The sequence below is a fragment of the Myotis myotis genome, unplaced genomic scaffold (assembly GCF_014108235.1).
Source record: "Myotis myotis isolate mMyoMyo1 unplaced genomic scaffold, mMyoMyo1.p scaffold_m19_p_2, whole genome shotgun sequence".
In the NCBI taxonomy this organism is placed as follows: domain Eukaryota; kingdom Metazoa; phylum Chordata; class Mammalia; order Chiroptera; family Vespertilionidae; genus Myotis; species Myotis myotis.
The window spans coordinates 10983923-10997749 of record NW_023416324.1 but is presented as its reverse complement, the minus strand read 5'-3'; the positions used below and the strand labels follow the sequence as shown (position 1 = coordinate 10997749).

The 13827-nt window shown below is 46.6% G+C and overlaps 1 protein-coding gene across 1 annotated transcript; it reads left to right on the top strand.

The window, feature by feature from the left end:
• The first annotated feature begins 159 nt into the window (after nt 1-159).
• LOC118676691 (39S ribosomal protein L50, mitochondrial-like) lies at nt 160-796 on the top strand. Its single transcript, XM_036350957.1, has one exon. The coding sequence runs from the start codon at nt 186-188 to the stop codon at nt 663-665; it is 480 nt and encodes a 159-aa protein (XP_036206850.1). The 5' UTR covers nt 160-185; the 3' UTR covers nt 666-796.
• Nucleotides 797-13827: the final 13031 nt, after the last annotated feature.

Below are 13827 nucleotides of genomic sequence, written 5' to 3'. Positions count from 1 at the left end.
TGCTTTGAGTCCAGAAACATTTTATGATTTCTGCTTGTTTGGTTCCTGTGGTTAGGCTGCTCAAACTCCCATGTCTGTCCCTGCCTGTGATTCACCTGCCTTTGTTTTCCCCTGGAGCCCTGCCCTATCTGCCTGCATTTCTTTCTTTCTTTCTTTTTTTAAATATATTTTATTGCTCCACAGAGATGGCAGCGGTCTCAGTACCCGGCGTTTGGAGAAAAGGCCTCACGTGGATCATCGCAGGCGTCCCACGTCGAGAATTTTGGTCTCGATTCAGAGAACAGAAAAAGCCAGTGGTGGCTGAGGCGGTAGAGGAGGTGAAGACAGAACCCGTCCTGGCGTGCCCGCCCTTACGCAGCCGAACGTACGTATCTCCTGAAGATCTCCAGAGCCGTTTGCAATCGAGCGTCCAAGACATTTTTGGCTCATCTGCTCCTAGCAGTTGGCAGGACATCTCCCTGGAAGACGGGCGCCTGACGTTCAGTTTCTTGGCACGTTTAGCTGACGGCTTGGGCCACGCAGAGCCTAACTCCAGGCTCCATGAGATGTGCAGGGTCAGGGATGTCCTCGAGTTCTATAACCTGCCTGTTCAGGATGGATCTAAATTTGATGACCTTGTGGCCAGCAATCTGCCTCCCAATATAAAAATCACGTGGGGCTACTGAGCAATTCAGAAGAGAAATTGAAATTATTGTAATCATCTCCCCGCCCCCCTCCCCCCACCAAGGAGGCCACCTATCAGACCTTTTGATACTTTGAAATACTCTCAGAACTGTTCTCCAAAACCACTTGTTCTGTGGAAGAACGCATTTTTTTTTTCTCATAACATCATGAATTGACAATTAACAAGACGTCAAGATGTTTTTTTTTTTTTTTTTTTACATTTGCTGAAACTTTAAGAAATAGAATCAGGTCATGAATAATTTATGAAAACTTTCTTCTCCAGACACTAACTTGGGTTTAAAATATAAGGCTATGGTGTGTTCAGAAGTGGCTGTATTCTTCATAGGTAAGAAAATGTTTTCATATGGTCACTGCTCTTAAATCTAGGGTAGTATTATGTGCAGTATATACACAGTTGAGGAAAGAGATTAGACATGTGTGATAGAAATATAAAAGTCTGTGGAGGATGTTAAGGAAAGATGCTTCACTGTTTGGTTTCCTGCACAACTGCAAATAGTACAGAATGATTCTGTTCATTCTGAAGTAATCTCTATTGAGATGAAAGTAGATTTCTTGAATTGTGTTGTGTTTTTAATTTTTTTAAAGGTGAAATTTGTTTTTCTGCCTTGTCATTTCCTTAGTGTAAGTATTATAAATGAAAAAAATATATATATATTTTATTGATTTTTTACAGAGAGGAAGGGAGAGAGATAGAGAGTTAGAAACATCAATGAGAGAGCAACATCGATCAGCTGCCTCCTGCACATCTCCTACTGGGGATGTGCCCGCAATCCAGGTACATGCCCTTGACCGGATCTGCCTGCATTTCAAGTTAACCCTCTCAGGGGCAGTGATGCATTTAGCAGACCCTAATTTGAGTTGCAGATATGCCATTAACCTTGGGAAGCCATATCATATCACCTTGGGACGGTAATACCACCTCTCTAAGGTCAGTTTTTCCATCTGTAAAATGGATTCACTAATGGTATCTGGCAGAGTTAGGATTGAATGAGATAATGTGTGTAGAGCAAGCATGGTTGGAGGATCCTGGGACATCATGATGTGACCACTCTTTGTGACGCCATGAAAATTGGGCTATTGTCAGTGAGTGACGTAGGGAGGGCAGAACACCAGCTAGGGTGTCCAGAGGCATCCAAATGTCCCCAGACCCTCAGCGAGGATTGAATCAGTGGCTTCTCTGAGGGTTTGGGTGGGGTGGGGGAGGGGAGGGGAAGTGGGAGGAGCAGGGGGTGGGAGGAAGTGAGGCAACATCTCCATGTCCTGTATGCTGACATCTCTGTGTTCTGCTGCCTGGCTCCTGTGCCCTGAGCTCTTAATCACAGAGAGACTGAGCTGGGCCTCCGTAGAGCTGGGCAAGTTTGCCTCATTTCCTCCTCCCTTCCCAAAACCCATGCCCTTCAGATTTCTTCACCTTCTTCCCAAACACCCAGCCCTCAGAGAAGCAGCTGGTTCCACCCCCCCGCTCTCGTGTGTTTCTCCCGGATCTGTATCTTCGACATCTAGACCAGTTTCCTGATCTGAGGCAGGGCTGGCGAAGAACCAGGGGGGATGCCCCCTGCCTCTGTCCCTGCACTGTCCAGGCATCCTGACGGCCCCTCCCCACCCAGACCTAGCAAAGAAAGTGAAGGATGTCCTGGCTCCATGTGTGCCCGCTCGACATGGGAATAATTCTAATAATCTCAGTTAAGTATAATTACAACTGGGAAGAGGATTGTAGGGCCCTGCTGGCCGGCCAGGCCTATCAGATACCTCAACATGCAGTCCTGTTCCTGTCCCCTGCCCTGTCTTGACTCATGCCTTCTCAGCCCAGCCCTATCCAGGCTCCCTATGCCAGGGGAACTTTGATCACCTCCAGGCTAATAGTGGCCTTTGGCACCTTCAGAGCTCATTACCTTCACAAGGTCATAAATGGGGACAGTGCCCATTGCAAACCTAGCGATATGTACCTTTAGAGACAGCGGTGGTTCCAGAATCCTTACAGAAGGGGCTTGGGCCATCTGGATGGAAGGGGAGAGTGGGCCTGGAAACTTGCTTAGAGCTAAGTCAGGGGTCCTCAAACTATGGCCCGCGGGCCACATGCAAATACAAATAGTGTATTTGTTCCCGTTTTGTTTTTTTACTTCAAAATAAGATATGTGCAGTGTGCATAGGAATTTGTTCATAGTTTTTTTTTAAACTGTAGTCCGGCCCTCCAACGGTCTGAGGGACAGTGAACTGGCCCCCTGTTTAAAAGTTTGAGGACCCCTGAGCTAAGTTATAGACCAATAATACTAACAATGTTCTAAACATTGCTTTAATCTCCTGCCTACAGAAAATTAAGGCATTCATTATCCAGCCCAAAGAATAGGGATATCTGAGGAAGATGTTTTGAGTGGTGGAGATTGTCAAGGCTCTAAACCCCTCCCCATGCCCACCCCCGGCCTTTCCTCTGTGAGAAGAACCACCCAGAGTCTCCGTGTTAGAGCTCAGATACCATTCATTTGCTTACTCATTCAAGGAACAGTTATCCATGATAGCAGCTCACTCTGATTTAGAGCTTTCCATGTGCCAGGGCCTATGCTAAATGCATGATTTGAATGATTTCATGTAATCTTCACCCTAAGATAGATACTGAAGAAGTTTGTTAAAATCTCCAACTCGACAGAAGTTCTCCCACTGCAGACACAGCTGACTCTCATAGCCAGTTAGCCTGGAGGTCAAATCACCGCTGGTATTGCCGACAATCAAGGCTTAACTACAACAAGACTGCCCACAAAGACCACTAGGGGGTGCACCAAGAAAAGATTAAAAAATGCGGAGACAAAGAAACAGGACACAAATGTCAGAAATGGAAGATATAGAGCTCAAAACCACACTTTTAAGGTCTCTCAAGAACTGTCTAGAAGCTGCCGATAAACTTAGTAAGGCCTTCGAAAAGACTGGTGAGACCGCCGATAAATGTAGTGAGATCCTCAAGAAATCTAATGAGACCCTCGATGTTGTGATAAAGAACCAACTAGAAATTAAGCATACACTGACTGAAATAAAGAATATTATACAGACACCCAACAGCAGACCAGAGGAGCGCAAGAATCAAGTCAAAGATTCAAAACGCGAAGAAGCAAAAAACACCCAACCGGAAAACCAAAATGAAAAAAGAATCCGAAAATACAAAGATAGTGTAAGGAGCCTCTGGGACAACTTCAAGCGTACCAACATCAGAATTATAGGGGTGCCAGAAGAAGAGAGAGAGCAAGATATTGAAAACCTATTTGAAGAAATAATGACAGAAAACTTCCCCCACCTGGTGAAAGAAATAGACTTACAGGTCCAGGAAGCGCAGAGAACCCCAAACAAAGGAATCCAAAGAGGACCACACCAAGACACATCATAATTAAAATGCCAAGAGCAAAAGACAAAGAGAGAATCTTAAAAGCAGCAAGAGAAAGAAACCCAGTTACCTACAAGGGAATACCCATACGACTGTCAGCTGATTTCTCAACAGAAACTTTGCAGGCCAGGAGGGAGTGGCAAGAAATATTCAAAGTGATGAATACCAAGAACCTACAACCAAGATTACTTTATCCAGCAAAGCTATCATTCAGAATTGAAGGTCAGATAAAGAGCTTCACAGATAAGGAAAAGCTAAAGGAGTTCATCACCACCAAACCAGGATTATATGAAATGCTGAAAGGTATCCTTTAAGAAGAGGAAGAAGAAGAAAAGGGTAAAGATACAAATTATGAACAACAAATATGCATCTATCAACAAGTGAATCTAAGAATCAAGTGAATAAATAATCTGGTGATCATAATAGAATCAGGGACATAGAAAGGGAATGGACTGACTATTCTTGGGGGGGAAAGGGGTGTGGGAGATGCGGGAAGAGACTGGACAAAAATCGTGCACCTATGGATGAGGACAGTGGGTGGGGAGTGAGGGTGGAGGGTGGGGCGGGAACTGGGAGGAGGGGAGTTATGGGGGGAAAAAAGAGGAACAAATGTAATAATCTGAACAATAAAGATTTAATTAAAAAAAAAATCTCCAACTCAACTATTCATTTTATATATGTGTGTGTATTTTCATGTATTCCTATCAGTTGTTGCTTTATATTTTTGAAGCACTATATATTGTTAGATGCATTTATGTGATTGATCATTATATACTTTTTTAAAAATCCTCACCTGAGGATATTTTTTCCCATTGATTTCTAGAGAGAGTGGAAGGGAGGGAGGAGGGGGATAGGAGTAAAATATATTTTGAGATGATGCAATAAAGTGATATGAAAATATTTATGATTTTATGGGTGACAAAATCACAGGTACTGCTTATATTTCTGTAACTTGTTGTCAACACTTATAACTGACAGGAATGCTAAATTTTAATTAGAGGTTAGTGAAAATAAAGACATTTTTTCCTTCCAAGTTCATGGACACCAGGAATTTTATCCAATGACTCAACATAAGAGGCCTTGTCTTATTTTTCTTTTTTTAAATATATTTTTTTTATTGATTTCAGAGAGGGAGAGGGAGAGAGAGATAGAAATATCAATGATAGCCGAAACTGGTTTGGCTCAGTGGATAGAGCGTCGGCTTGTGGACTGAAAGGTCCCAGGTTCGATTCCGGTCAAGGGCATGTACCTGGGTTGCGGGCAAATCCCCAGTAGGAGATGTGCAGGAGGCAGCTGATTGATGTTTCTCTCTCATCGATGTTTCTAACTCTCTATCTCTCTCCCTTCCTCTCTGTAAAAAATCAATAAAATATATATATATATATATATATATATATATAAAAAGAAATATCAATGATGAGAGAGACTCATTGATTGGCTGCCTTCTGCATGCCCCATACCAGGAATCCAGCCTACAACCCAGGCATATGTCCTGACCGGGAATTGAACTGTGACTTCCTGGTTCATAGGTTGACACTCAATCACTGAGTCATGCTGACTGGGTGGCCTTGCCTTATTTTTAATCTTTTGGTCCTTTGTTGTAAGTGAGCCTATTATAAATGACATATTACTGGCTTATAAAATCTTTTCTGAAAGTCTTTGTCTTTCACACTTATTGTAAAACTGTCCCATTTATACTTATTGTAATTATTGTTATATTTTAGCTTGTCTCCTGCCATCTTATTTATCAATATATCAGTTAGAATTAGGTTTGACTTATAGAAAACTCCAAATATAGTGGTTTAAATAAGATATACCTCTCTTTTAGACTAAGACTCCACAGTCATCAGGGACCCGTTTCCACCTTCTTAGCTTGTAACTTCCACCTTCAAGTACATCTCATGACCCTAGATGGCTATTGGAGCTTTAGCCTTCACAAACTTATTCCAAGCAGCAAGATGGAAGAATGGTGGAAGAATATAAAGGATGTGCCTCTACTTAACATGTCATTAGCTAGAACTTAATTATGTAGTCTCACCTAGCAGCAAAGGAAGCTGGGAAATGTCTTCTTTTGGCTGGGTACCTCAATGACCTGAGTAAAATCAAGGTTAGTTTATAAAGGAAAAAAAGGACAGTGCATTTTGAGTGACTATTAGCAGTCTTTGTTTTAGTCTAAGTGCCCGACTGTCAACTGCAGTGGCTCCGAACCTTCAATAGGGCACCTGACCCTGAGAGGACTAGCCTGCCACCTGGTGGCAGGTTGGTGACACTGGCTTCCTTTCATTATGGGGGCAGCGTGAATTTGTCCTCACTGGAACAGGCATTTTTTTCTAGCTAAGGGTTTGCATTCTCGGCCTGTCATGCTTCGGCCAGCAACATCATTAGCAGATTTACTGAGTAACTTATTCAGAGTCACGGTAGTCCAAATAGCATTGCTTTTGACCGGAGACTTCATTTTTCAGCCAAAGAAGTAAGTAAATTGGCAGGTGAGCTTGAGATTTACTGGTCTTGCCACATGTTCTTATCACCAGAATCATCTCTCTTTGTGGGCTGGTGACATGGCCTACTGGGACTCAGTTAGCATCATCTAGAAGACAACCTTGTATGAACCTGAAGTGTTGGTCTAAAGTTGGCATCTGTTCTGAACCAGCAACCAATGCAAGGTGCTGTTTCTCTCTTTTCTAGAATCCATGGACCAGGGAATCTTGGGTTGGATAACTTACAACATTTCTGCTTCCCTCCCCAAGACTTTTGGTTCTGCTAATTTAGAGGTCTTCGTATGTAAAGGAAGACTATTTCCACCAGGCACAGCACAGAGTCCCACTAAATGGAAACTGAGGCAGACATATGGCCATTTCCGACTCATCATGCCCACAACAGGGGGAAAAGGAGGAGTGTGGTTCGGGGTTGGCTGAAGTGAGTGATTCTGGTGATCAAGGGCAAGTCCGTTTGCACAATGGGAACAGGGAGAAGTGTGTCTCTGGATCCCATGAAATCCTCTGGGTTGCTTTTTAATTTCACAGCAGCCCAGTATGAGCAGGACAACCAGGGGTTCAGTTTCCTCTTGAATGAAGCTCAGGTGATCCCATTGGGCTAAAACCTCTGACCATGTGAGGTTCTTACTGAAGGCAGAGGGAAAATGGAATGGCTAGTTGAGGAAAGCTCTGATAAATGCCTCATGACCCACGGCAGAAACGATAATTTATAGCCCTTATTTTGCTGTGTCATCCATATTTGTATCGATGGTGCTAACTGTCCTTTCTTTCTCTACCATTTATATAGGGTGTCTTGTTGCTGGTAAAGTTTACAATTTTAGTGCACGGAATACAGAATATCAGCCAGACTCCTGGAGGTAGGAGCTGGATGCAGTAACTGTGGGACTTTGGGTTTTCTTTTCTTTTCTTTTTTTGAGAAAGGCTGAGAATGTTCTTGATTGATTGAGATACATTTGCATTAGGTTGGGCAGTAACATGCTGTGGTTGTGGGTGCTTTTGGAAGTTTAAGATGGAAAGTAGGATGGGCATGAATGTTGAGGAACTAAAGAGTGAACTGTAGCAAATACTGAAGACTGAGCCTACTCAGTACCCCTCCAAACCTCCTTCCATCATAACTGCTTCTGCGTTAGAGGCTGGATGGCTGCAGAGGACATTCCCAGACTCTCTTGCAGCTAGGCTGTCCATGTCACCTGGCTTCTGCCAGGAAGGTGCAACTGAACTGGAAATGGCAGGTAGAACTGAGTGCTGGGAGGAGGTGGCCACGTGGCTCTTCTGGATGCGTGGTGGTGGAGGTGTTTCTGTTCTCTTGAGGCGGCTGTGGTGGAAGCCCTGGTGCCAGATCTGTTCTGAGTTTCTTGGTTCAGAGCAGGAGTGTCAGCCCCTTCCTACCTTGGCAGCTTTCCCAACTACAAGTTGGACAGGGAGGTTCCTGAGTCAGCAATGGTGGCAGAGGTTTCCCTGCAGGCTAGTTTTGCAAAGACATTGTGGGGTTATTCCTGGAATAGCATCTGCTTCTCACCCCTTCTGAAACCTACGGAATCACCTTTTAAATCTGGCGGGTGGAATATTTTGTCTGCAATGGAACCCTGACTAATTCATTGTACTTAAGTTTTGTGTCTTTTCCCCTTCTTTTTAAAATTCAGATACTCTGGACATATAGTGTTATTTTAGTTTCAGGTGTACAACATGGTGATGTGATTTTGTATATATTGGGAAAGGATTACCACAATAAGTCTAGCTAACATCTGTTCCCACACATTGTTACAAATGTGTGTGTGTGTGTGTGTGTGTGATGAGAACTTTTCAGATCTACTCTCTTAGCAACTTTCAAAAATGCAATAGTTTTATGAACTCTAGTCATCATGCTGTATATCACACCCCCAGGACTTATTTTATAACTAGGAGTGTGTACCTTTGGACTCCTTTTGCCTATTTTGCCCACCTCAATCCCCACCCATATCTGGCAACCACCAATCTGTTCTCTGTCTATGAGCTCACGACGCCTGGCTTTCCCTCAGCCCCACATTCACTCTGTCACCATGCTCTGGTGAGAGCATCAATATATTTAAAAATTTTTGAATTCAGCTACTCTTCCCCACCTTCACCCCTATAACCCTTGTCCAAGGCACCACCAGTTCCTGGCTGGACCTCTAACTGGGTCTCCTGCTTCCTCTCTTCCTCTCTCTTCCAATTATGTTCTTTAAAAAGTGGCCTGAGTGAGCTTTCGAAAACACAAACACTCCAGAAGTTTCCACTATGTAGAAGGGAAGCCAAGGTCTTCACCAGGATCGATGTGGCCCCGCCCACCTCTCCAGCCTCCTGCCCTGCTTGCCTCCCATCACCCTCCAGACACATGGAACCTGCGAGGTTGTTCTCACCAATGGGTCTTTGCACAGGCTGCTGTCTCTCCTGGGCCTCTCTTCCCTGGCAGCCTCCGATGGCACCTCCTCTGAGAGCCTTTCCTGGCTGCATCTCCCCCATCCTCTCCCCTCACTCCCTTCACTTTCCTTCAGAGCGCTCATCCCAACCTGATAGCACTAGTTATGGGCTTCCTGTTTGTCTGTCTAGAATGGCAGGTGGAAGTCTATCTTGTATCCTGGGCACTAGACCAGTGCCTGGCACACAGTGGAGGTTAAAAACAAAAAACAGAAACAGGTGGGAGGTAGGGAGGAAGCCCCCGAAGTACAGTTCAGGGCAAAGTCAGGGGCCCCAGAAAAGACCTGAGTTGCTCTATTGGGTACTTGACCTTAAATAGCTCCCTGTTGGGGTCACCTGGCCTCTGCCAGAACTTCCTTTCTCCCCCATTTTAGAGTAGGCAGGCTGAAGCCCACCCAGGCAGCCCTTACCCTCCCCTCTGCAGCCCCCACAGGCCAATTAAGGCGACCTCACAGAATCCTCTAGCACCAATTCACTTTACACGGGAATAACTAAAGAAGCCAACAGGGAGGGCTCCCAAAACAAAGAAACTTGGCTCCAAATCATCTGATAATAATAATAACTAGATTCTAGTGAGCTATTATTTTGTACCAAACAAGATTTTAGGTGCTTTCTGTGCATTTTCTCATTCAGTGTTCAGAAACACCCCTTGAGGTCATCGTATGGGTCATTGATTGCTGCGTTACAAACCACCTTAAACTGAGCGGTTTAAAAGAACAACCATTTTATTTGCACACAATTCTTGTGAGCAATTTGGGCTGGACTCAGCTGGACAGCCCCTTACCACCACCACCCCCCCCCCCACCTCCATGACAATAAGAGGTTTTCTCCTCTGGACAAGAGGCCATTGTGGCCACATCACTCACACCCTGTGCCACCCTTGTGCACAGAGCAGCTGACACCAATCCCATTTCCCACCCAAAACTTGATTTTTTTTTTTCATGTAAAACACAGAAGGGAGCCTGGGTCCTCTTTCCCGATTTTGAGGGGCACGCACGATTGTCAGGTAAGGACTTCAGTGTCCAAGCCGTAGAGCTGCCCCGCTCCTAAAGCCTTCCTGTGCTTCATTTTCGAGAGGAGGAGACAAAGCCCAGAAAAGGAAGGAGACTTGGCCACGGTTGCACAGTGTTCTGGTGACCAAGGACTTCTGGACAGCACTCCACACCGCAGTCCCAGAGGAGAAGGGGTGTAGGGCCCTCCCTGGGCAAGGCCAGGAATGCCTGCGGCAGGAGAACGGGCAGCCAGGGCACACTTGGAGAAGAGGCGAGTTGGGGCAGGGAGGAGAGATGAGGAGAGACCACTCTGAGCTCCAGCTGGGAGCGCAAAGTAGGGGTCAAGCAGAGAGGAAGATGAAGGCAGCAGAGAGAGGTGGGGGCCTGAGGGGTCTGAGAGAGGATTCAGACAGGGGCTCGGGTCCTGGCTTTGAGGGTGGAAATAAAGAGCATCCTCCTGTCTGGTCCCACCTGAGTCCTTTTAATTCTTTGGGACCCCTACCCTCTCCCCAGCCTCTAGGAAGCTGGCAGCCAGCACCCTTCCAGAGCCGGAGCCACCGGCCTCTGCAGCCCTGACGTAGCAGGGACACCCCTTGGCGTGGAGGGCGCGTCACTGGACCAGCAGTCAGGAGACTTGGGCTCCATCAAGTCAAACGTGTTTTTTGTTTTTTTTTTAAATATATATTTTTATTGATTTCAGAGAAGAAGAGAGAGGGAGAGAGAGAGGAACATCAATGGTGAGAGAGGAATATTGATTGGCTGTCTCCGGCATGCCCCCCACTGGGGATCGAGCCCGAAATCCAGGCATGTGTCCTGATCCAGAATTGAACTGTGACCTCCTGGCTCACAGCTCCACGGCTCAACCACTGAGCCACGCCAGCTGGCTTTACTAAGCACCTACTATGTGCCAGGCACTGCCCTCAACAGACAAAAGTGTCTGCCTCATGGAGCCTCTGTTCTAATGCGGGAGATTGCTATTGGACAAGTAAACAATCACATGCTCAAGGTCACTTCCGATAATGACAAGCACTGTGAAGTCAACAGGCGGAGTAATGGGACCGATGACGCCTGGATGGGCCAACATTAGTTTGAATTGTGTGTGTGTTGGGGAGTGGGGGGTGGGGGGTGAGGGGTGGAAACAAGGAGGGCCTCTCTGAAGAGGTGACATGTGAGCTGAGGTCTATGTGTGAGAGGGAGGCAGCCATACACAAATCAGAGGGAGGTGTGGTCCCTGCATAGGAAATGCGAGTCAAAGGCCCTGAGACAGGAATGAGATTGACGTGTTTGGGGAATCTGACTGGGGAGGGAGCAGGAGGCAGAGTCTAAAAAGAGGCTCCTTTCCTTCGCCACTCATTCTCTGTGGGACTTGAATACATCTCATTTCCTTGTTTCACCCCCAAAATCTGGGCATCTGGGAGCTGAAAGGACCTTTCTTGGACCTATTTTTATTTTAACAGCTTTGCCCCTCCCTACCCTCCCTGTCGTTAATCCTAATTAATCTTAACCTGAGGGTATTTTTTTCCATCGCTTTTTTAGAGAGTGGAAGGGAAGGAGGGAGGGGGAGAGAGAAAAACATCGATGTGAGAGAGACACATCGACTTGTTGCCTCCCACATGTGCCCCAAATGAACACCTGCACCCAGGTACGTACCCTTGACTGGGAATCGAACCTGCAACCCTTCGGTGCATGGGCAGATGCTCTAACACTGAACACCAGCAGCCAGGGCTATTTTAATGGCTTTTGTCCAGAGGAGAGGACATCGGTCTGGGAGTCAGAATACCTAAATTATGGCCCCAGATTTCTCAGCAGCGATCTGTGTGACCTTGGACAAATCCCCTTTCTTCTCTGTAAACCAGGGATTGGGCCACAAATTTTAAGGGCCTTTCCAGCTCAGCCTTCCCAGCACCAGGAATTCAGGTAAACTCTTCTAGATCCTATTGAGTTCCAGCCCACACGTGGCTGTGCTCAACATACGTCTGCTCCTTCTTCTAGGCCAGCAGTTCTCAACCTGTGGGTCGTGACCACCGGAAAACACATATAGCATATCAGATATTTACATTACGATTCATAACAGTAGCAAAATTACAGTGAGGAAGTAGCAACAAAAATAATTTTATGGTTGGGGGTCACCACAACGTGAGGAACTGTATTAAAGGGTCATGGCATTAGGAAGGTTGAGAACCACTGTTCTAGGCAGTGCGGTTTGGAGATCTGCATACAGCAGATAAAGACACAGGACAGCCCAACACGCATTAGCAGGGCACCGTCAAAGACACGGTGCAGCTATTAAAAGTAGAACGAGTTCAATTTCCATCCACAGAGCTGGAGGGAGGCTCATGATGTAAGTGAGAATAAAGCCAGTTGCAGAATGTGTTCAAGAATGACTCCATTTCTGTAAAACCAAAAGGCAAACTCCCTGTATGTGTATATGTGGGTTATTTCACACCTAAGGAGACTGGAGGGAGAGAATCATGCCCAGTCTGTAGCATTAGTTACCCGTGTGAGGGCCGAGAGTCTGGGGGGTGGGAGAACAGAGGGGGCAAGAGAAGAGTATTTGTTTTTCTTATATGTCTGCTGTTTCCCTGATTGCAAGACAAAATGCGTTGCTTTTATAATCTTGGAGGAAGAATTAAATACGTCTCTAAGGAGCCAAACCACCAGGGGACCCATCCTCGCAGACATGTCCTGTCACGGACAGCAGGCCCTGCCCCGTGGGCAATGCTCAAGCCCATTGTCAGCCAGCCCCGTGTGTGCGCGCGTCCCCTACGGACTGGAGGTCCAGGGCCTGCCCTGTGTCCAGGCCTGCGTATCAGTGGGCTTGGGCAGAGGGGTTGATGTGAAGCAAACCCTGAGTCTTCTGCCCTTTGGGGACTGTGTGAGTGAGTGTCCCCTGTGATCGTATTGGACTGACCCTCTCCCCTGTTTCAGAGGCTGCCAGTGACCCCCTCTGAGGCCAGCTTCGGTGGCCGGAGACGCGGGGGAGCTGTCCAGGGCCTGTGACATATGACATCACAAGCGTGATTCCCACACGGGAAGCAGGTCCTCCAGGCACCTCTTCCCCAGTCCTGCGTTAGAGCTGCAGAGGCCGCTCCGGCTACAAGAGTCTCCGGGGCCTCCCTGGTCATGTCTCTGACTGCAGACATGGATGCGCCACTCAGCCCTCAGGTCCACCTGGGGCAGGGGTATGTGTGTGTGTGTGTGTGGGGGGGGGGGTGAGAAGGGTGGGGAGGGGAAGGGGCTTATTGTTTGAGCTCCACAAGCTGTTTCCTGGTCAGACCATCCTCCCCTCCAGGAAATCCCCGCAGATGTCTATTTAAAACCTCCCTCACTGCTGTCTGTGCTCATTTCCGGGCAGTGGGCTCCTGCCTCTAACTCAGTGGTTCCCAACCTTCTGGCCCTTTAAATACAGTTCCTCAAGTTGGGACCCAACCATAAAGTGATTTTCGTTGCTACTTCATAACTGTCATGTTGCTACTGTTATGAGTTGTCATGTAAATATCTGATATGCAGGATGGTCTCAGGCGACCCCTGTGAAAGGGTCGTTCGACCCCCAAAGGGGTCGCGACCCCCAGGTTGAGAACCGCTGCTCTAAATGGTGCCTTAGAGCTGGATCTGACTGAGCCGCCTCCCTCCAGCTTTCTTGTCTTAGTGCCAATAAGGAAGCACCCTGCCCCTGGCTCTTGTATGATTTTTTGATGCTTTTCAAAGTCCCCACGAATTCTATTCCATTTGAATGGTCCCTTAGGAGAACCCCCTGAGGCAGGAATGCAGGGAATATTACCTCCATATAACAGAGAAAATGGAGAATAGAGCACTTTAGTGACTTGCCCACATCCCAGAATAAAGAAAG

Coding starts and splice junctions, on each gene's coding strand:
- LOC118676691 (XM_036350957.1), top strand. CDS start 186: ATGGCAGCGGTCTCAGTACCCGGCGTTTGGAGAAAAGGCCTCACGTGG.